General features: G+C 38.9%; 1 protein-coding gene across 1 annotated transcript in view; it reads right to left on the reverse strand.

The window, feature by feature from the left end:
* The window catches only part of cntnap2a (contactin associated protein 2a), a 307,312-nt gene that overhangs the window by 179,789 nt on the left and 102,304 nt on the right, over positions 1–25,219 (reverse strand). The window contains exon 2 of the mRNA XM_058623391.1: positions 1,897–2,007. Within this exon, the coding sequence (XP_058479374.1) occupies positions 1,897–2,007 (111 nt within the window). The remainder of the gene's footprint in view (positions 1–1,896; positions 2,008–25,219) is intronic.

Below are 25,219 nucleotides of genomic sequence, written 5' to 3' on the forward strand. Positions count from 1 at the left end.
TTTTTTTTTATCAGGCAAGATAGCTGATGGATTATTCAATTGTACGATAGCAGAGGCTGTTGTGTATCTGTTAATGTTTCACCACTATTCTAAACCAAGGTTATAATAATAATTTAGGATATTTTATGAGTTTTTATTCAGTTTTGACTTTGTTTTTAAAAGGGGTTTATATTGAGTTTTTGGTAATATGGAGTATGTTTCCAGGTGCAAGATTCAATAAGGTCATAATAACTATTGTGTCATATTAAACCAAGCAAAATATGCCATTTTAAAAGTTTATTAGGACAAACAAACAACCATCCCTGAATCAAATATAACAAGCCTACAAGAAATTAATCTGAAGCTCAAAATGTTTATCATAGTGTTGAGGTTAGATGCCGGTAATGTGCCAGGTAAAAAAAATAATTAGCCAACAGACTAAAGACACACAAACATAACATACATAATAATAAATAACCCTCATAAGACCCCATTGCTTTTAGTTTTTAAACTCTAGTTTTTATTTTTATTTCAGTTAACAGAAATGTTTATTCAATTTTCTTTTTTCGTTATTTTGTTTCATTTCGTTAAATATAATAACCTTGTTCTAAACATGTGAAGAGTTTGCATTTGACACTAATAAATTAATCACATACTTTGCGATAACAAGATTAGGATCCAATCAACCAAACAGTGTTATTCTCTTCAGGATAAATATTGAAATCCAACAGTACTGTGACACGTGTCTCAGCATGTATCCACTTCGGCACATTTACCACTATGCCAACATTTCACGGAGCCTGTCAGTCTATTGTCAAACACTGTGGGAGCTTTGATCAACAACAACTTGAAATGGGTGAGGAAAAAAATATCAACATTTCACTAATTACAAATGAAAACTGCGAGGTAGTGAAAGAGCTGAGAATCTTCTTTTCAGGTATGAATATCAGCAGTGAAATCATGCGTAATCAAAGCCACTGGGTTAAACAATTGTATTTTTAGATTTCAACATTAACAACCTCAGCATGACATTTTATTCAGTGTTATTTATTTGCGCTTTTTCCAGTGTTGACAAATTAAAATCACAGCCTCGGCAACTGCGATTGAGTGCTTTTCACGCTGCATTGTTTAGCGATTTGATTATTATTCTACCTCTTTTGAAGAATAACAATCTCTGAGGAATCAAATTTCAATGATTCAGCTATTGTACTCCCCCTGATGACCACCATCTCTGAGGGGACTGAATAAAAGCGTGCAGATAAAGAATGCAAATGCGGCATATTAACGCTCATTTATAATTACGACCACAGACAGGCTGGTCTTCCCTTCGTCTTGTCCTTTCTTTAATTTTTGCCTTTTAGGTGTCATGATTAAGGAGGAGCACCCATTTCCTCTCACAGCAGCATCTATTGGTATAATTAAACACAGCAGATTACCATGCTTTTATTTGCCAACACTGAGCTCTGTTTCCTCAGTTGTAGTGTGACTTTATTAGATGGAAAAGTATGAATTATTAATTGTATAAACATGGAGGGGGGTAATTGTCTGGCCCTATCTCTCCCTCTCCTGTGAGCTGATGTGAAAATGAGCTCCAGTCTGAGTCACTGAGATAATGACTGGAGCGTAGTGAGGGAAGGAAAGGTGGAGAAAATTAAGAGGAAATGGTGGGAGGAAAGTAAAAGGGGAGAAAGCAGAAGAAGACGATGAGGTGGAGGGGGCGGGTGAAGGCAGCTGTGCAGCACTGTGAAGGATAAAACTCTATGAAGGCAGGAACATCTATTTTTCATCGAGTTATTTCTATTACTATTTATAAGGCTGTATGTGCACCACTTTTACAATGATTCATGTACAGTATTCATGTATCTAAGTGCATGAACATCTGCAGGATTTTCTGTGTCTGTTCACATGTGAGCCTACCTCCTCTCCTGTTGAGCTTGGCGTATCCAGGTGCGTATCCATTGGAGAAAACAGATGAGCTGGTGAAGGCTGTGTGAGGCAGAGGGGAGGCGAGAGCTTCGTCACACTTTGCTGAAGGGAGAGAGAGAAGAAAAATCATGAAGAACCAACAAGGGATAGATGAGAAGGTGTGCAGGAGAGGAGTGAGAGAAAGTAGCAGACAGGGACAGTGGCACAGAACATTGGCAAGAACAACAACTACAAAAAAAAAAAAAATGTTCTCTGTATTTTTCATCGCTCACCATCAAGCTCAAGAGCAGAAACATGAGCATAGCTGGAGGTTGAGGAAGTATGTTTGTGGGTCAGGAACAAAGGAAGTTTAAAACCAGCACTGTAAAAATAAAACAATATGGCCTTGTAACCAGATGCAGCTGCATACTTGATTTAGTGAACAAAAAAAAAGAAAACCAAAAGATAAAAGTTAAATAATTTAAACTCTTTGATTAATGTTGTTAAATGTGGTTCATTGTTTGTATTGATGGTTCAATCCAAGTCATTGTCACTGTCACAGAGACTGTAGGATTTAACCCCATAGAAGGAGACAGATTCAAAACCTGGTGCTCAAGTACAAGTGCAGCAGTGCAAAAAAAACGAGACAAAGATAAATAAAACCAAACGAAGAAGAAAGATAGATTCAACTATTTAGATTATCCCAAGGTAACTTAAGTCAAACAAACTCAGGAACAAAAACTCAGACGAGGCCTCTGACAAGGCCTCAGACTAACTGCTGCCTTTCCGCCTTTCCAGGATCAAACTGAGCACACTCTCTCTCTCTCGAGAACTCTGCCACCGCTCTGCTTTTATAGGGGAGCTCCTCCTATGAGTCAAACCAAACTTAGACACAATCAATTAAGCAATTCAAAACATGTTTTCCACACATATATATCAACATACATATGCACACATAACTATAATCAACATAACATTAAAACTTCACAAAAATACTTTTATTAAGCCACCCAAAAATAAGCTTTTTATCAGTACCCAAAGGCGCACCCCTCTGTTTTGGTGTATGAATGGGATACTCCAAGTTACCCCCTCTAGAAAACACTATGGATTATTCCCCTTTCCTGTTTGACAGTTAGACCATCCATGATTGCCCAAAGCACATGGTAACACACCACACACATTTCAATAAATAACTTTATTATTAATGAACTGTGTATGTGTGTACCTTCCTTATCAATCTTCATTATTACTGCTAACTTTTAACGTAGCACGCTAAAGTAATTTTGTGTAACTGAGTGGATGGGATATAATGAAACGGCAGTAGCACTTAGCTTAGCATGCTAATACCACTTTTTAAGCACAGGTGAAAGACGACCTAAAAGGAAAGTAGTGTTGTGTGACTGAGTGGATGGAATATAATGAAACTGCAGTAGCACTTAGCTTAGCATGCTAATACCGTTTTTAAGTACAGGCAAAAGACTACTTAAAAGAAAAGTAGTGCAACACAGATATTAGCAGCTAACCTAGCACAGAACACAACCCTGGGAGTTCACAGGAGCCATGTGTTCCCTACTCACAAGGCATGGGATCTCCACCATGACAGGGACATTTTAATGCACAATACACTAGCTTTAGAATGCCCTTCCCTGTGGCACATAACCATGAATGTGATTGCATGTCCAGATTCATTCTGTACACATGTACAGCTGGATGAACTGTGTACCCAGTGACTTGGAGTCACCATAAGGAAGATGGTCAGAGCTGTTGTGCTCCTCAATCCAAGATGACCTCAGTGTCGACCCACAGCTTCCTGTATTCACAAACTAGTCCAGGGAAAATGATTATATAGTGGTGTATAAGTACACAAAGGCTGCAAACCTTACATTACACAAATGTGTATTCCTGACACACACACACACAAAGTAATACATTTCCCCCATTGCTCCTTCATACACACAAAAAAATACACACCACCTCCAGTACATTAGGCTTCACAAGGAGAAAAATTGTGAATAGTCTGTCAGGCCAGGTAAAGGCAGCCAATAGCTCTCTGTCACCCCCCCAATATAAGTGTGTGAACGTTTGAGTGTATATGAGAGAGAGTCGGATGTAGAAGAAATAGAGATGTTTGTCTTTTTGTGCATGTGCACCACACGATGGGTGAGTGACTAGGGCTGTTGGCTTGTCAGACATATTACCGCTTGTCACAGGTGGCCTCACGGTGGAAAAAGAAAATCACATCATCAAATCTTGGTAATACAACTGTGTATGTGTGTGTTTCTGTATGTAAGAGGAAATGGTCCGCAGCCTCCCGCTGTCAAATAATTTCTATCACAGCCTGTTTTGACAGGGGATACACACTCACTCAGGTTCTCCATTATAAATACACACAACAACTAATGAGGTCAGTGAAACAATGACCTTGCACTGAGGTGGTAGTAAGATCCACAAGGAACCATAACATAGCACTGATATTTAGCAGATTAAAGAGTGCTTTCAAATAAGGTTGCAACTCATATAATATACTTAACCTATGTGGGTATATTTAGGCATATAGGATATAAAAACCTGAGATGAAGGATGTCTGTTTTGAGATGATCATCTGGTGTTTTTCTTCACAAAAAACGGCTGCTTTTAGAGGGGCTTAGATGAGCTGATGTCATTGGGTGTAACTTGTGAAAACTCAGTCAACAACGTGCTGCTGCTTATCTCCCTTTGCAAATGTGCCACCGCTCTACCTGCAGCAGCATCTGCTCATGAAGTTAAGAGAAATCTTAAGGTCATGCCTGAGTATGACAGAAATTATTTGTGTACCTAAATTACCCATACTTTGTGCGGAGACTCGTGGATTTATCCAAGCGGAAACCTAGAAAGAGAGGACCCGCCAAAATATCAGTTCTAATTTATGTAAGTTAAGTTCCAGCAGCATCTGATGTCAGCATCAAATTATGAAAAAAGTAAAGTATCAGCATGGCTAATCAGTATCAATATCAGTGTCAATGAATCTCACTCATACTGAGCTGCAGGGGAAGGAATGGATGGAATGAGAGAAATAAGTAGATTATAAACCTGTGGAGACAAATATATCAATTTCCTCACTGTCTCCAATCATTTCCTCATAACTCTACTTGAATCTAAAAACTGCTGTGTGTCATCAATTTAGTGATGAGTTGATTATAAATGATAACCATAATCGACTAATACTAATACAAATGCTAACACTGAATGCTTTTGAAGAAATAATGCAGCCAATTATAGAGCTATATAGAGAAGGCAATTTCTGAAGAAATTGCAGTGGGATTGCTGTCTTCTGCCCGAGCTGAAGCCAATCTAGCGTGCTGCATTGAATTGGTATGAATGAGATGTTTAAACGACGACTTCAATTGAATGTCTGAATGTTTAGAAAGAAGTTGATAATAAGTGCAAAATAAGGGATTGGAATTAGGAAATATATGTAATATATAAATACATCCATAAGGGCTGTTGCGATCATCCCAAAAATGAAATATCGCAGTATTAACGAGACGATTGCAAAGCAAGACAGCTCTAACGTCCCGAACACTGTTGTCTACATCCTGGTAGAAAATGTATCAAGAGTGAAATTTGTGACCAGAAGACCAAGTCAAAGAGAATTTGCTGAACAAATGCTGTGGCAAATATCTGTGGCACTGGCAGCCATGAAAGAGCTTATTTCAGGTATTAAAGTCCCACTTTTTCTCAACATTTTGAAGTTTTTACATTCAAGTACATGGAACTACGCAATAAATTTATTTTGGAAATTATGAAATATTCCAATTAGAAAAAAAAAACAAGCAATAACCCTGAGCTGAATGTTTTGATGTTCGAATGAAGCTTCTATGTTTAAGTATGTGGAATAACAGAATAACAAGAAATAGGAAAAAGTGGCAGTCACAAGTCAAGTCAAGTTAATTTATATATCCCAGCATCACACACAACACAATTTGCCTCAAAGGGCTTCAAGACAACAAATAGTGGAATTGTTTGCAGCAATCCCAGTAATTAGTGAATTATGTGGACTCCCTAAGCGGGCCTGAGGGAGAGTGTGTCGAATCTGTGAAATCATAAACCCAGACACCACGGATCACCCTGAATCTATAATTGTGAAAATGGCATACGTGTGATGTACACATATAGTGGTGTTAATAATTAACTGCATTACTGTAGGTGAAATGCCGTTAAGAATTCAGCTGTATTAAATGCTTCAATTAATTAATCAACATGTGTTTCCTTTTTTTGTTGACATGTCATTTTGTCTGGACCTCACATGCTGGGTAATTATATTTCATATCAGCAGGGGATGTAAATAGTGAAAAAAGGCAGGGAAACAACTGTGAGGTGAAATGGAGCGGTGCTACAATTTCGGCAACACTACTTTTCAAGTAGTATGTATGTATGTAAAATGTTAAACTTTAAACTAAAACCTTTTTTTTTATTTATATTATTTATTGTAACTTATTGAAATTGTTGTATTGCATGTATTGTATTATACAGTACAGTACCATATGATTAATAGTTATTGATCACTCTCTTTATTCGTAAGGAAAATGTAGAAAATTTGCCATATCCTGCCAAATCTTTTTGAGCTCGGTCCGGAATTTGAGCTTAACGACAGCCTTGAAATTACCAGCAATAAAGCATTGTTGACATTGTTCTTCCATTGTTCAGCATCCTAAAGGAATGTTCCTGTACCGCAAATGGTAATACAGTTAAGTGATTTATTGCTTTGTTGTGATTAAATAGCAGTGCAGGGTTTACCACCCGGGTAAAACTGCGCGTGTGTTCTCGGTTGTTCCTCATTTATCTTTAATGCACCTACAGTACGATATATCACGTCCATCAATAATTCACTGATATAGCACAATGATGCAATGCATCCCGTAGCCATGTAGTTTAACAGAAAATGCATCAAAATAAAATACATTTATTAAGTTAAAACACCCACAAGCACCTGCACAAAAGCATGTGCAGGGTTACAAGGTCAAAACACAATATATACTGTATTTTCCTGTTTGCTATGCATTAAATGTGAGCAGCAAGTAAAGAAAAAAAAAAGGACAAAAACAATGCAGACCACATGATCATATATTCATGACTGAAGTGCGTGATCGTGGCCCGCTGATATTTGACTATGTCTCAAGATCTGGCACTTTAGGGCAAGCAAATGACTACAATATCCAAGTGGAAATGCCAGCCTATTCCCAAGAGAGTGAAAGATCAGATCAGTTTTACGCATGATGATATGACATGAGAAGAGAAGGAGGTTGGGGGAGCAAGGGAGGCTATAGGATAGAGATATAGAAACTGAGAGGAAAGTAAAATGGCTGCCTACCAAAGCCATTTTAGTGACATTTCCAGCAAGGTAAATAACTAGGATGTGGAAAAAATGCGAGCAGCAGATGTGTCAGCTGGCTGCCATCAGTTGGGACCAGAGCCATGGATAGACAGCATTTGGCCAGCCTGTTCAAATGCGTTTAGATTGCTGCCACATCTCTGGAGCTGAAGGGAGTTGGATACAAATGGACCATTATACATCCAGGGTGAAATTCATGACACCCTAAAGATCATTTGGCATAAAATCACAAACCCCAACCATGAAAACTAAATTTTATCATCCAGTATGTGGCATAATAACACAGAAAACTGCCATGTCTGCTAAAATCCTGAATCCTAAATTGTCATACCTGCCACACTGGCCCTCAAGGCACAGCGCTGACAAAATCACTTCATACACATTTATCATAAAGGCATAACACAATGAATATTCAAAATATATTTGAGTTTTTAGGCAAGCCTGCAAACAACTCTGTCTCAAAGTGACCTGTTGCTTTGTGTCCTTACAGTGAGTTGGTTAACCAGGTTCTTTGAGAAAATGTTACACAAAACTCTGCTTTCTTTATTCTGTGCAACCACAGTGTGTGGAGGTTTGCTTTGGTGCTGTCAAGTCCATCCTCTCAGCAACACTGAATGGAACCTGGGGGCTTTTTCTGGGCTCAACTCATGGACATAGTGGAAGCTGTCAAAAGTGCCAACAGCTGTATGGAGATACAGTCTGACTCTCCAAACAGCGGGGGAGTTTACATCTGTGCAAGCTTCCTTTCCCTGGTATGTCTCAGAGCAGTATCTATTATGTGAATTATAGCAGATTGCCTGCTGTAAGCTACCTATCAGTAATTGTCTTACCCACCAAAAATGTACAGTTCTATTCTAGAATGGGAATTTTGTCTGTGTGAATCAGTGGCAGTTGCTGGTCTTTGAAACAGGAGAAGCTAATTTCAGACCCAGTTTTTTATACATAAATATTTATACAATTCTGCAAACTTACAACTAAAACAAGGAAATGTGATAATTATGTACTGAACTGAAATGCTGTAATAGTGTTTTTATTTACAGTGTATTTGTACAAACAAAAATGGACTATACCGCAGCTCAGTGGGGGAGTGAGTTGTTTTCAACTCGAAGGTGGGGGTTTGATTCCCAGCTCCACTAGTCTACATGCCGATGTGTCCTTGGGCAAGACACTTAACCCCATGTTGCTCCTGCTGTGCCGGTAGCATTTGAATGATTATGAATGATAAGTGATAGAAAATGCGCTGCACATAGTTGTGATGTAAAGTGGGAGTGAATGGGTGAATGGCAAAACTGTTGTGTAAAACAGCTTTGAGTGGTTATGAAGACTAGAAAAGTGCTCTATAAATATAGGCCATTTACCATTTACAACAACCAGCTATTTGTCTAAAGACTTCCCTTGCAAAATCCACACAGCACTGAGGCAGAAAAGACTCTGCTGTTGTGTATGTCTCTGCAGCATTGTCAATCAAAAACTGATTCTGCCTTTCAGACAAGCCCAGCGTCCGCGCCCATCCACCCCCATATGCACTGTCGTTGAAGCTGAGCTTCCCTGGAAGTGACAATGTTGCCACATTCAAACAAAACCTATTCTGTGTCGTCCCATAAAGAACAGTTAAAGCTGAGCATCAAGTGGTTTTAATGCGGCGGATGCTACGGGAATACGAAAATCACTCGATAAACTGATTCTGAACTAGTGACACGTTGTAGTTGGGTTCTAGCGCACTTTTAGTATTGAAATGTAAATACAACATGTTACATATTTAACGACATTGTAGAGCTTCCCTTGCTGTCTTAGAGAATTGCCACAATTTTTTTTAAAAGAAAATTAATTAATTTATTATCTAACAAAAATCTGTTAGATAATACCTGTTATCATACTAGCAAGAGATATCTGTTTCACATGCATCATATAAGTAAAAAAAACTTAATATAGTATTGTAAACCCGTTTCAGTCAGCACTTACAAGCATTTAGCAAAATCAAATTTGGCAAATTAATACATTTTCTGAAGTAAAATGTCTTCAAAAATATGTCTTTTCTTCATGGTATTAAAGAGGAAAAAGACTGGTCAAATGGCCATTCACTAATTAGCAAGCAGATACACAGGCATGTTGTCCTGGACACCTGGAACTGCATGACAGCAGCTCCCTGGTGGGCTTCACAGAGCGGTATAGGACACAAATTAACAGATGTTCTGCAGCCTACAAAAGGCCTCTCTAATTAGCATTACAGATGGTTGCTCCTTCCATTTGCCACTGTCTTCAGTCTAAAACAAAAAGTGTGCAAGTAAGGACAAAATACAGGATGTTTTCTTTGACTAAACAAAGGTGACAAATTAAAAATGTTGGGAGTCCTAATGTAGCATGAAACAATCGTGAACACATCAGCCGGGCGGATGTTGTGAGTCTGTATTTTGGAATACATCTTTAGCAGCTTGACAGCTTCCACTTCGACATCGGCTTCCAAACAACACTTTACTGTATAAACAATGGCTCTGTTGAGCAGTGAAGAACACCATCTTCAGATCTCGGAAGTTCCCACAGCTTCTGAACACATCACAGCATAACAAGTGTCAGATAATAGACACACACAAAGCAGCCAGATGCTCATGTTTCAAATCAAACAAATCACACATGTACTGTCTAAGACACAGATACAGTGACTGAGTGGACTTTCACAGTTCCAAAGCTCCAATACTGTATGATAACATATGTATATTATAATTTTGGCTTATGCCCACATGTTTTTTTTCTAGATGCATACAGAATAGTAAAGTAGAAAATTAGATTATTGGAATTATCCCTAAATAAATCTTCCAATCCATTCAATACGCCCTAAATCCTGTATTGCACATCCTCCATTTGCCCTCAATTCAGGGCATTCAGAGCATTATGCACCTTTGTGTGCCGGCCTCCCACAGCATGTGGAATGAAATAGTGAATGGCAGTGAAGTGAATAACAATCATCTAGACCCCCGAGTGGAAGCCTGTTCATTTTTAGTTCACACAAATATGACAATTAAAAAGGGCCAGTTAAGTCAATGACAAGGTGCCAAATATTAAATGTGAAACGTGTCCAGTGGAGAGAGAAGAAAGGGTTTATCATATTTTTAGAGAAAATTAATTAAGCACAGAAAAAGCATACTTCAGGTAAATTTTTGAAAAAATGTGAGCTGCTTGTCCCAACTCTTGCTGTTTAGAAATGTATACAGTATGTGTTTTTTTGGAAGTGACGAAGAGGGATAGGATCAGGAATGGGTCAATCAGAGGAACAGCACATGTTAGATGTTTTGGAGATAAGGTCAGAGAGGCCAGAATGAGATGGTTTGGTCATGTGGGATGGTGAGTATATTGGTAGAAGGATGCTGGGGTTGGAACTGCCAGGCAGGAGGTCTAGAGGAAGACCAACGAGAAGGTTTATGGATGTAGTGAAAGAGGACATGAAGTTAGTTGGTGTGAGAGAGGGGGATACAGAGAACAGGGTGAGATGGAGGAATTTGATTTGCTGTGGCGACCCTTGAAGGAAGCAGCCGAAAGGAAAAGAAGAAGAAGAAGAAGAAGAAGATGTGTGTAGAACTCACTTTGCTTCAGGGTGAGGTACCTCATTACTATTTATTCATATCTCACAGTGCTCTCACCTTCATTTGATTCAGTCTTTCTCTTCCTTCTGCCTGCCTTTTCCCCCCCCATGTTTACTGATATTGTTGCATGTAATTAGGTATATTTCCCTCCTTCTTTCTGGGAACATGCTGTATTAAAAACAAAATCTCTCCTTTGGCTGCTCAGACACTCCATACACAAACACTCGCCTAATTTCTCTTTCACCATTTCAATCCCCTGCGTATCCGGACCACCCCCAAATATCCACAACCACCACCCCCAAGCTTTCCAGCTCTGTGCTTGAGTTGCTAATCTAAATTTTTTGGTCCAGATTCATTTTTCATGTCTTGGAAGCCTCACCAAACAATTTTTGTCAACAGATCTTGTTTCCTGTGCCAATGCGAGCACAGACCAAGCGCATAATGAGATGTTCTGGATGAAGCAACCACACATAAAGACAGACGTCCAAACACACGTGTGCACACGCACATGTGCCTTTTCTTTCCTGCGGTTTGTTGAATTAAACTTTTGAAGATTCCCACAAACAGAGCAACAACAACACACACACACACACACACACACACACATCAGATCACACAAGAACACCCTGGAATGCAGGATCAAATCTGGAGAAGTGGATGCGACATTAGTTTTTTTTCACACCATATGTTGTTTGCAAAAAAATGTTTTGAATGTAATTTGGCAGCACTGAATCGATATTTAAAGAACCATTTCAGTCAGTCAAATCAAAAGTCACTGTTCATCAGAGTGACAATCGGCAATTTGACAGATTATAATTTACATTAATCTTATCAGTAGAAACCAAGTTCTCACTAAATAAATCAATAAGAACATTAATAATAATAATAATAATAATAATAATAATAATAATAATAATGATAACATCCAGACAGCAGTTCCCGCTCTTCTAATCAAGTCCTTGCAGCCTTTGTTCAATAATGTTTCCACAGTTTAACATTCAGTTAGACCAATGGCCAATGCAACAAACACTCCTGAGTCTGCTGCACAGGTTCATCTATTATTTATTTCAGTAATTAAAGTGCTGCTCAGGATGAGTGATTTAGTTTGACAGTGGTAATCCATAGAGCCTCTGGCTAGTTTATGGGAGGGTTGTGGTGACAGTGACGGCCCCAATGTTGGACCCCTTCTGGTAATTTTGATGAAGGTTTGAAAAACCCCCAAAAACAAATGAGCAGGTGGCCAGTGAATGTGTACTTTTAGTTGAGGGGGAAATTGAGGCAGACGAAGGACACAAAGCCTGAGAAGAGATCAGGAGAATTTGGAAGTTGCAAATATGCGACATATTTAAATAGTGCTAGTATTCAGTCGTATCCAAATGCACTTTATATTTTGTTGATATAATACCCAAAAGGCTCATGTGAAGTGGAAAAGAAGAAGTGGTGAATATCTTCAGCTAGATACAGCTGTCATTACAGCAATATTCGGGTAAGAGATAAATAGCTTCAAATTTTTCCAATTTTGTCCAATGGAACACCAGAGGTTGACGTCACGCAACCTCGCCAAGGCACCAGTCGGAATCAAAACAACAATTCTGGCAGGAAATCACGCTGTTCAAATCCACAGATGTACATACAAGGCAACATACTGTATATACCACGCAATATGTCAAGCAACTTGCCTCATCACCAGGTGTATTCATTAAAAGTGAAGTGTGTGGATAGCCGTTATGCCCCAGGATGCCAACAGTCAAGAACAAGCAAAAAAGGAAAAGGAAGGAAGGAAGGAAAACTATTTACCAGGTTACCAAAGATCTCGAGAGTCTGCAGGGGTGAATTACTTCCAGAAAACAAAAACACAGCGAGCATAGAAGAGTGATGGGAACCCACAGGCAACAGATTCCGCTTGTGTAGTGATCACTTCATATCAGATTACATCATTTTACATTTACTAGATTGTATATCTTGTTTATTTGAGTAAAATGTCAAAGTGTCTCCAGGATATGAGGAAGTTCATCAGAAAGTTGAAGATGGATGAATAATGTCCACTTTGGCTGTTTCCATACTGGTGAGAAGCACCACGAGGGCATTGCATGGGTCAGACCCATTCAGTCTGTCAAGTTCTGTGATTAATTGCTTGATCTCTGTGGAATTAAAGTGCAATTGAAAGTGCACAGTGAAGTCTGATGGCTTGAAATCGGCACTGGCGCCGCTCACCCTGCCACCATGGCGGTGTAAACAAACTGAGTCATGGAATGTGTGGTGCTCCATAGTAGCAGATGATAGAAACAAACAAACTTGCTATTTTGCTGGCGGCCTTTCCTGGAGGTCAAATAACATATGTATGGATGCAGTTTCCTTAAATATGAGAAAGCACTTAAAAGAAAAAAAAAAATAGAAATGAACTCTGCACTATGTGAACAGTGTATCTTTGCCCATCATATAGATGCCAAGTAATTTGCATTAGAAAATCATGTGATAATGTTGCAAAAAATGCTACATGTTGCAAACAAAGTCAAATAATAGTGGAAGTGCTGCTGCAAAAGAATGGTAGAGACAACTCTCTAGAGGAAAACAACACTGCTCAAGCAGTCATTTGCCATATGTATTTCATGCATGTTAATATTGTACAATATTTCGTGCAGCCCTATATTTTGCAACAACAAAATACAACATATAGTGCTCATATTAGTATAATGAGGATGGTGGCTTGTCTCTCTTATGTAATTTACCACCTTTGCTCTGAATCTGACGTACAGGACACACATGAAGTGGCCAAATGCAGCCACAATATATTACAATTCTGCTTTCAATAGCCTTCCTCCACCAGCAGATCCCGGAGAGACAAGATGATAGATGAGAATGCGTGACACAGAGGACCAAGAGTGTCCTCAAAGACAACAGCAGTTAATATCACCTATCAATTCCACACCTTGGATACAAACCTTGCACCAATCAGAGGGACACGCACTCCTATTCCATCAAATAAGCTTCGGCTGTTGAACCGTCTCCCTTCAGGATTCTTGAGTCTCAGTCCTCAGTGAACTCAGTGATCCAGCCTCTGTTTCTAGTTCAGAGCAGAACCATTGCAATAAAGGATTTGTCATCGACACAGGACCAAGCACAATTCATAACAGAAGTAAACAGTGGGAGTGAGATGGTGGATCACACAGATTATTGTGTTTGTATGGTTATTAAAGATACTGTATTTGCTGTTGGATTGCTCTCGCTCTCTCTCACACGCCTCCCTCAGTGTTGTCTTTGGTCATCCTCTCTGTCCGATCAATGATCTGTCACCTGTCGCCTTGAAAAACGGGCTCCTTGTGGTTCAAGTTGAGAACCTATTTCTGCTTTTGGTAAAAATAGTTTAAAATTGTCAAAATAAGGTGCAGAAACTGGAATGGATAGAAATCACAAAGATACCACCAGACTAGTATTTAGTGAAACTCTCCTTTTTTTCACCTGAACATCAATTCACTTAACACCTCATTATTCTGCATTTTTATCTCTCTCTACGTTACCCTGTGGAGACGTGCTTGGCTGTTTGACCTCCCCATTAGGTGCCAGGTCAGATCGGTTATACCTCCCTGCTTCAGTGAACTCTCAACCACCACGACTGATCTGATTATAGCTGCATGAAGCATATCCCCACGAATGCTCTACGTGCACATCAGTGTGTGCACAAGTGTGTGTTTTTTGTGTGCGCACATAGAGAATTGGTAAAGACAGAGATGGAATGTGTGTTAATGAATGTGTGTGCAGGCGTGTGCCTGTTTTGTTCTTATGTTCATCTTGTGTGGCATGAACCATGGCTTTGCATTATGTGGCAAGTGGCTCCCATAATAAATAGGGTGGGTGTGGAAAATGATTAATCCACATGTGTAAGAGTAGTGCTACACTGTTTACTCAAATCTGCAGACATAATCTGCATACAATTAGGACCTGATTTATAAAGGGAGCAGCTAATTATACTGCACCAACATCACAGCAACTGCCTTCTACGTTTTTTTTAAGTGAAGCAGATTTCAAAAGATCAGCAGGTTCCTGAGAAGAAATTGCAAAGTAACATTTTACACAGCGGACAGGGCTTCCCCACACAATTACGCTTTATGTTGTTAGATACGCTTTAAAAACCAGATGGTAATGTGTTAAAGGTATGTATATATGGGACATGCAAATATGAAGTGGTGACCTGTGTGCTTTGAATATTTGGTTACCATTGGAAAGTCTGTTTGTTTCCCTTTTAAATGGCGCCACATTTTGTTGTGGGTTGGGCAACAGAGTTGAGTATATGGGTTGAGTCCATGAAAAACTTGCCAAATCGTCTCTGCCAATGCCAAACAGCTTATTCTGCTATTGACTATTGTTTGGTGTTGTAGTTTATTGGAATGGATGATTGAAGTCTGAAGAAACAGGACATATTGGCAATTTAATAATTTATCCATTTAACAAACGGGGGCATGTGGAAGAACCATACACAGCCACAACAGCCGCTCACACACTGCTGTGGGACGGGATCCCATTCCTAACCAGCATTCCCAGTCCCAGACTGTAGAGATACAGTATGGGATTGCTACTAGTTGTAGAATTTCATCTCGATATCTCTCTGCATTGAGATTATCCCTTATGATGACAAGCCTTATTTTTCCAGTGAGGGAGTCAACAGCTAAACAAGAGTCAATAGCAGAATAAGCTGTTTGGCATTGGCAGAGAAGATTTGGCATGTTTTTCATGGGCACAACCCACATACTCAACTCTGCTGCTCACCACACAGATACATTTTCCTTATAAATGTGGCACCATTTAAAAGGGAACTAAACAGGCTTTCCAACGGTTTAGGATTTATTGCCAAGAAGCTTTGTTACAACAAAGAAATAATCGACCAAACACTAATTCCCTTAGTTTTTGTGCTAAGTTTTTATATCGACACACACACATCAGTAAGCCACACCATCAAAACCAGTGACTAGCTTAACTATTGTGGCAGAAGCATGTTTTTATCATTCCAATAATTTCTCCACAAATACAAAACACTGATGACGAGTGACATTAAATAGATACAGCATTAAAAGGGAGAGGTGGGCTGCAAAATGGCTTGAAGCAGGAAGAGTGTGAGCACTTTGAAGCTGCTTACAGAGAGCACTGTATATAACATTTGTGATTTAAATGCACAAGAGCAAGGGATCATTAGCTGACGCGGTCAGAGCTTGAAATATGCTGCAATCAGCTGATGTGCTGAGACTTTTGGCTTGACGTTGTGGCCTGAGCTAACACTATGCTAAATTTTTAATATAGAAGCCAGTCAATAGTTGGCCATCATTGCCATCACTCTGGTGGCAACTATTGACTAAGCAAAAACACTGAATAGGTGGAGGATGAAGATGGACTTGATATGACCAGATACTTAAATAAATCCAAAGGTAACTGCACTGTCATGCACAATCACTACACTTGCATTAGCAACTCAGCTTGCAAAATGACTCATCCTTTCTTCAGTGGTTTGTCTGAAAGCAATAGAGTCATGATTTGTCTAATGTCATTTTTTTTACTTACCTTCCAAACTGCAATACATGTCAATTGGAAGAAATTTCAATCCATACTGATTCACTTTTCTGACAATACACACTGTTTGTCAGGTAATCGTCAAACTGTGCTTCCAGGCTGCTGATCTTATACATTGTATTGACTATACTACTGTTATTATTCAAAATGACTAAGTACAACATTTCAGTGATGAAACAAACAGCTAAATCAGTAAATCTTGCCCTAAGCTATCTTGGTAGGTAATTGGTTTTCCATGCCACAATTGCAGAGCTGATAAACGACAATGGTAGCCAATTCTATTTTACTCAAGTGAAGTCAGATTACTGTACAATGCTCATAACAGAGTATTATTAATTATTTCCTACAGTTCCTCAGGTGGAAAAGGCTTCATCCCAAAGTCCATTAAAATACTGTCACATACGGGCCACGGTGAGATGGGATTTGGCTCATTGGTCACAGGGTATACTGCTATCAAAGGAGATCTAACAGAAACACAAATTCAGCTTTGTCTGTTTCGAGATCAGTGTTGGTCAGGGAGTTCAGTAACACAAAGGTAATTTGGTCTGAAACCCCCCCCCCAAATAAAAAACACATTAACTATAGGCAGTGAACAATAGTTAATTTTTGTAGAATACACAATTCCTAAATATAAACATAAAGGTTTACTCTGATATTTTTGTTCATAGTTTGTAGAACTTGAGACACCAACTAAAAGTATTATTATATTATTACTATCAATATAAGTATTGACAGTATAAAATATATAATTATGCTGTTTAATGATTAAACTTAAACACTGATTGGCCTTAAGGAAATAATATAAATTGTCTAGTAATCAGATAACTGGGAGAGTGAGATATGTGTCACAGGAGTGCCAATTATGTAGGAAAATTTACTGTCTGCAGAGGATATTCATCGAGTTAAGCTGCAAGGTTGAGGAATTCTTTGTCATTCTGTGCCAGATGTAATCTGTAATTACGGTGGCAAAACCATAGTTCATCATGAGCGGAAAACAAAAAGGATAGATAATCGATATCGTCCCGTACACTCAATTACACTACTGGATTTCAATTATTACATACTCTTTATAAAATGAATAAGTTCAGCCCTTAGATGCCTCAGGATAACTAAATGTTAGTTAGAAAGTTACACCATGCAAGATGTAGGTTTTTTTTTTTTTTTTTTTAAATGATGGTTTAATGTGACTTTATATGACATGCTATAAAAAATCTCTGAGCTGCGCATTTATACAGTATACTACTTTATTATACAACTCTTAGGGGACACTTAAAATGATCTAGTTGGAATTTCCCAGTACAATAATTACCAATAGTTTCCTGTTCTCCATTCTCCAGAATCAAATTACTCAAACAGACACATGAACACATGCCATGGAAAGATAGTAGTGCGCAGAGCGCACACACACACACACACACACATACAACATTCATTTCTTGAATGGACATTCAAAGGGATGATGCTAACTTGATCTATGCCTATGTATGTGATGGAAGTATAAAATGATACTAATACTGATCCTGATAATGTGAACGACTTGAAAGGACCATGTTATTGCCGCCGTACTTGAAATTGGTTTAACCAAAATGTTCAACGTAGAACAAAAGTTAAAAATTTGATATCCGTTGCATTTGCAAGACTTTGGAAAATCATATAGTGTTAATCATCTGAACGTCTGTTTAAAGGGACAGTTCAAGTTTTCCTCCTTTAGAGTTAGGTTAGGGCCTAAGTCTGACCCTAACCATACAACTGGATTTTTGACAAATCCCCACAATGTGACTGTACACACAGATTTAGGAGCCCACAACACGCCTCTGCTTAAAATGTGTAAAACCATATATTTAACGGAGAGCCTGTCTGTTACGGTGCACATGAACAGGCAGGAAAATAAACTCCACACTTAATAAAGGAGGAGTACAGACTGTTGACATTTTGCACACTAAATACCTGCACCATGTCTCAACATCAGACTCATCAGTGATTCACTGGCTGCCGTTGTGGTCTGGACGGACCTTTGTCATTTCCTCTATAGAAGTCAGGGGAAGACTTCTCCCTGCCCTCCTGCATGCTCATAAAAATGATTTGCTGCCAATCTGGCAACTGAAACCCATAACATCCATCCTTCCCTCCCTTCACTGCCCTCGACGTCTCTGTCTGCCCAAAAAATTCTGCTATACCGAGAAACAATATGTTTTGACTGGCAACAAGAGACAAATGGGAGAGGGGATGGAGGAGAAAGGTGGGATGAAAACTGTGAAAAAAACTAAAAAAACTTGTTTACCATATGTTAAATTCACACATGTATGCAATGTTGTCAACAGAGGTACATATGGGCATAGCTAATTAACTTCCTTTCAAAGTAATCCCATGCTGGTGTCCAATATGGACAGCTTGGTGGTGTAACATGGTCATGGGTTATGTGTCTGATACTGAATAACAGGGGACCAAGCAATGTGACAAAATTTCAACATTTCCACGATAAAAACACGACTCTGTTTGTCTGTTTGGTTGGTTGATGCATATCTTCAGTGTGAGACTCGGCATCATGGTGTTTCTAAAGTGCACATTTATTAGACAACAGACAAACATTGTGACATTCACTTCTCTTGAAAAATGACAGCGCTGACTGATTGGTTATTGAGCGATTGGTTGATTTATCGTCACTAAAAAAGAGTGAGGAAATATTTAGTATCTGATGACAAAAAAATAATCCCTGCAAGCCTTGACTGAATTTAGCACCTGGCTTATAAATAAAACCCAATGAGGTATTAGAAGCGAAGTCTGGAACAAATTGCATCCTCACTTGTGATTCCTAAAGTGTAGATTCTTTACAGACCATCGATCAATTCTTAAACTCATAGTGTCCTTCAGATAAAGAAAGCAGACTGAAACTTTTCTGCCATCCAGCACCTGTCCTGCTGAAGTGTCCTCAAGCTGAAACCAAATCCCAACTAAGAAGTGCCCACTAAGGCAGGGCACTTCACAGCCAATATTCACCTTTGACATATATCCCATATAGATCAGAAAAAACTTCAAAAAAATAAACAATTATGAATTTCTGCACAGTTATAAGAAGCAGTGTTAGTAATTTAACTGGACTGCACAGGTATTAGTGTGAATACATTTTATTTATCTTGTAAGGAGCATGGGCTGCTGGGAGAGAGAACAAGGAGGGCATGAAGGACTGTGTGCACGTCTGATTGCTTATATAATCCTATAATCAATAAATCCTGTTTTTATCAAGTCCTGCACTCCAAGGAGAGAGTGGGAGATAGAAAGGCATTGAGCAAGGCAAATACTGATATGCTACAGCAGATGAAAGAGATGCAGAGCCGTGGAAGCAGAGACACGAAGATGGGAAGATGATGGCATTTTTAAATTAAAGGGAATAAATTATGGTCACACGTAGTATCATAGTACTGGAGCCGAAGTCTTTTGCATTGGCTTTATTAAATGTTGCGGATAGTTCAGAGTTCAGAGTGAGTTCAGAAAACGCAACCGAAACAAGAATAAAGAGCAACAATCACATTCTTATTGTGTATTTTTTTTTTCATGATTGATGTGAAAGTATTCTTGCTCATGGAGTTACATAAAGAACGTTCACACACACATACGCATGTGCAATAATGCTACAGGAATTCCAGCAGTAATTAGAGGCGAAGTCTTTTTTCTAACGACCTTCAGCTTCAAGACTCACGGCAGGCTGACAAATTAGGGTTCTCTCTCCCAGCCACGCAGGGGCTCCCACAGGTTAATGGGAATCAGGGGGCTGAGTGTGTGTGCGTGCCTGCAAGACAATGCGTTTCCTTGTGTGAGTGACTGTGCGTGTGTGTGTGTGTGTGCGTGCATATGCATCTATACTGCGAGGCTAATGGAAACCCAAGCTGTGTTAAGCCCCTGCAGTGGCTGGGCTTCGCTAACAGGGATTTAGCATTGTTCTCCGTGTCAGTAATACCTGGCAGCGTTAACAGTAATTAGCATTGCTCATGGCCAAGCAATACAAAACAAAGCTTATGGTTGTTAGCTTTGTTTGTGCTGCGGCAATAAAGCTCTAACTGTGTTTGCTTATCATGTATTAAGAGATGTTTTTTGAAGCTGGTGTGTTAACAGTATCCACCGCTGTCAGTATGAGAGTATTACCCTTTGATGCTAATGGAGAGGATTTTAAATTGGTTATGTTCGGAGATGTGCAGATAAGATGACGTGGGAAGTCACTGTGGACTTTCATGCTGCTCTCTGCTTCTCTTCCACTTCTACTGTCATATTCTATGCTCTTATCAATAAGATAAGACATCTGTGTGTGTGTGCATCTCATTTATCTGCCTAAAAGACTTCTGATTTTTCCTACACTTTTTTCACCTATCGCGCCACTACTGATCATTTCCTTCCTCTTCATCGTAGCGTTATTATTTTCAGAATCAGAACACAGTGATAATGGATTTGTTCCGAAGACAAAGAAAGGCAAAGGAAGAGTGTCATGATGGCCATTGATGGAAAGGAACAAAAAGGACATAAAGACATTTCAGTAATAATAATAATAATAATAATCGTTACTGAGAAATGCGAGGAATGAAAAGGTCACATTAAAATATCCTTGCGCAGAAAATTACAACACATGCATTTCAACACCTGGAGTGCAGCAGGACTTAGCTCAAGGTTACAAGCAACCGATTAAAATCAATGATTCAGGTAAAAGTTCTCCTCATGACATATGGTCACAGTTGAGGGTGTTGTTTACCTTAATGACATGTCTAATTTGAGCCCAAATTGCAATCAACACCTGTCTGGCTTCACCTCTTCCTTTAACACCTCATCGTGGCTGCTTATTTCGCTGTTCTTAAAATATCCAGAACTTTTTGCCAAGGTGAAAAACTACTCCAGATGTGGATAAAGATGAGCTATTAAGCACTGCATAGCTACTGTAAGTAAACTAAGGGTGCAGAGCTTAAGGAGTATTCTATATTCTATATTAGCATGGAAGGGAAAAAAGTCAAATCTAAAAAAAGTAGACACTGCACTTTCATTGGTGCCCAGTAAAACATCAGCTAAGTTTGGATTAGATTGACAAAAAGGCTGATGCGAAAATTGAATGAGTCAGATAGGCAGGAAAATATGTCTTTATTTATTAATAGAATATCTATTTCAAAGACATTGACAGCTTAACAGTAATAACATTAGACACATCTTCGATAATGAAACACAAGACACTGGTTCCGGAAATGTTGCTTGCTTATTTTTAAATAAAACTAAAGTGTTTCCTCTCCAGTGGCCTTTTTATTTATTTATTTATTTATTTTTTTAAACACCATCAGTGTACAGTGACCCCACCGCTCAGCTGGGCAGTTTGGCTTTATTCACAAGCAGGACTGTATCACTGCAGGTCAGAGCAGTTAGCTCCTGATGTGCACACACAGTGGTAATGTGTGCATGCGTGACCAAATCAACAAACGGCATGGCATTAGGGATGTGTGTGTGCCAGTCCAAAGGGAAAGGGACATATGGTGGGAACATGCAGTGCTCAAACACACACACACACAGTCTCACACAGATATCCTTTTAAAGACTCTCATTGACTTTCAATCAGGGTAAGACAGCCTAATAAAAGCACTGACCTCAACCATAACAAGTTGATGTCTGACCCTAACCTTGAACTAATCTCAAATCTGAGCCCTAAACTTGAACCAGTTCAGGTCAGTGTTTAAACCAGGTCCTAAAGAGGGAACAAATGCAAGAACAAACAATTCTTCTTAGGACACCTGATTGACTTCCATTTATTTCGACAGTCGAAATCAGGGGTGTCAAACGTACGGCCTACGGGCCAGAACCGGCCCACCAGAAGGTCCAATCTGGCCCGCAAGTTGAATTTGTGTAAACTACTGTCGTAAGAATGCTGCTGCCCCTTTAAGAGCCGGACAAGTGTACATCCGACATCTTTAAAAACTTGTGCAGATAGATTCATTTTTAGGAGAAATGTTGTATTCTAACTTCTTGGTAATTAAAGATGATTCATTCTGAAATAACACTCAGAGGGAAAATGAATGTGAAGAGTATTTTGTCTCACTGTTCATTAGCAGTGCAACCATGCAACGTGAAAACACACACACACAATACAATGTAACAAGGAGCATGAGTTTGAGGCTTTGAGAAATTGCACTAAATTATTCAAATTAAGATTGGTTAAATTCACTTTTTATGAGTAAAGGCAGTAACTTTTATTATAAAAAAAATATTATGACTATAATAACTATTATGAAAAAAAAAAGTCCCCTGCCTCACAGAGGTAAAAACATAAATATTTTGATGATGAAGGATAATTGCTATTGTACTGCTGCTCCTCATTCTTCAGCCAAGACACTGAGATTTATAAACTGGCATCAATACAGTATATATATATATATATATATAATTAGCTGATATTTTGCCTTTCATGTGGAATTAGTCCCACTACGGGAGGAGCAGCATTTTCTCCCTGGCATTTACCCCAAAGGAAGATGCATGAAATGAAATCCTCTGTGATGCTATTAATGGTCTGGAGTTAATGGTCTCAACATCCACTAACTGAAAGTCATTTATTTCAACTCAACCATGCTCTGAGCCAATTTTTCATTATTGATGCACAAATGTAATGAATGTCTCTTTGTGGATTTACTTCTCAGTGTCTGGATACCAACTGTATGGAATCAAAAAATATGTATCTATTTTTTTGTTTTTGTTTCTGCCATATGATTTTTTTTTTTTACGTGTGTAATATTTATATATTGCAAAGCTACCATTACTTTAACCCTTAGTGCTCACGAGACATGGATCTGTGCCGCAGGTGCACCCATGATAATTTTCTGTGGGAATAATACGCAACTCCTTATATGGGCATCCTGGGTGTGTGTTTATCTTCAGTTTTTCTTTTCTTTTTGTTCACAAACATGAGCCAAGTGAACTTTGAACTGTGACGTATTTCCAAATTTCACAAATTCAATCCGATTTTAAACATTTTGAGTGCTTTTTGCTCAGGTGTGTTTATATAGTTGGTGAAAATGAAAGAGATTTTTCATCAGACTGCCTAGGCTGTCCTGAAATAAAGAATATAAGAAACACACGCAGGACGTAATTTTGTATTTGTTGCACACCAGCACAAAATGTAGGTGCACCCTTGTCTTTTGTCATTTCCCTTATACATTCATATGTGAATGACTGTAAACAAGAGTCGGTTTATGTTTGTCTTCATTCAAAGCTCAAGCATATTGTCGACTGTGGCAAGTATACTGTCGTCGTGAAGCACACATAATCTGGATTAGTGCCAATCATGAGAAGACCCATGTCTTCTCTGCCTTTGGCCAGTTGCAGAAAAAAAGAACACAGGCTTTCACAGACAGACAAGATGAAAGTCCGAGACATGCAAATTGTTGGGTGCATCAGTACGACCTCAAAAAAAAGTTTTTGTCACACTCCAAAGATTCAAGCAGCCATCTTAAATCGCTCATTTACTGCCGAGTTTGAGAGAATGATTGAGGTGAGAGATATGAAAGTGGAACTATATCATGACATGACCCTCTCCATGGTGCCTCCTTTTTCAGTTGTGTGTTGCACTTCTGCTCCGTTGCATCGGTTGTTTATAGCAAATTTGTGATTTCAAATATGAGTCACTGGAGGGACAAAAAAAACAAACGGAGAGGCAAATTTAAAAACACACACACACACATACTCAAACACAGATAGTTGGATGGATAGACACAAATATGCATGTGCACTCTCTCTCTTCTCCTTCTACCCTTCTTAATTGAGGAATTCATTCCACTCCGGCACAGAGATCTATAGAGATAACTCCAGAATTAAATATTGTTAAGACATTTGAAAATAATTAATTCCCTACTGGGTTGTACTTAGCTTTATGAACTGACAGTGTTGTTGCTGTGTGTGTGTGTGTGTGTGTGGGTGCGTGGGTGGGTGCGTGTATGTCTATCACAGAGCCATCTTTGTTTTCACTGTCTAAGCTCTGGAATGCTCAGTGTGTGTGCGTGTACGTGATTGATGGAGCTGCAGTGGTACTGCAGAAAGAAGTGGAAGAGAGAGAGAGAGAGAGAAAGAATGATGGAGAGAGAGAGAGAGAGAGGTTGTAGTAAGATCACAGTAACAGTAAATGCTGACTGTTGAGGAGACAGAGGGTAGGAAAGGAAGTACAGAGGACACAGAGAGGAACTAGAGGAGGAGAGCACAGGAGAGTTTGGGGAGGGAATACCAATCATGTGTAAAGTAAACATAAGTATACCACAGAATATATCTGCTGTAGCTCATTAATAAAAAAAAAAAGCACAAGCAAACACGGTATTCGTTCATGTATTAAATTAAGCACAGAGCTCCTACATCACCTCAGCATCATCTGAAGCAAAATACATACAAGTGAGGTGAAGTGACCTGCATCGTATGTCAGGGAAATAATGATACGCATCACACACCTGCGGTTTTATTGCTTTCCCTAAATCCCTTTGGATTTCTAAAGCTCCCTTTCTAAATTCACTTTCAAAAAGTGATCGTTTCAGCCGCCACAACCCGACTCACAAAGAGAGCTAAGTATTCAGTAGGGGGGGAAAGAGGTGAATAATTAAGCTTCTTTTTTTTCCCCTCACTGTGAGGAAATATTGGCTGCTTTATCACTGCTTTGTAAACAATTCACTTGCAAGGTTTGCCTGTGAAACTTTAAATAGTTGATGGATCAATAGTGTGAGATTACTGATCTCAACTCTAAACACTTCACAGAAAACAACTTATTTACTTACTTTTTATCCGATAGCCGCACTTGTGAGGAAATTGACCTAATCTCGATTCTTTTTAA

This window comes from Solea solea, chromosome 1 (assembly GCF_958295425.1).
Source record: "Solea solea chromosome 1, fSolSol10.1, whole genome shotgun sequence".
Classification (NCBI taxonomy): Eukaryota; Metazoa; Chordata; class Actinopteri; order Pleuronectiformes; family Soleidae; genus Solea; species Solea solea.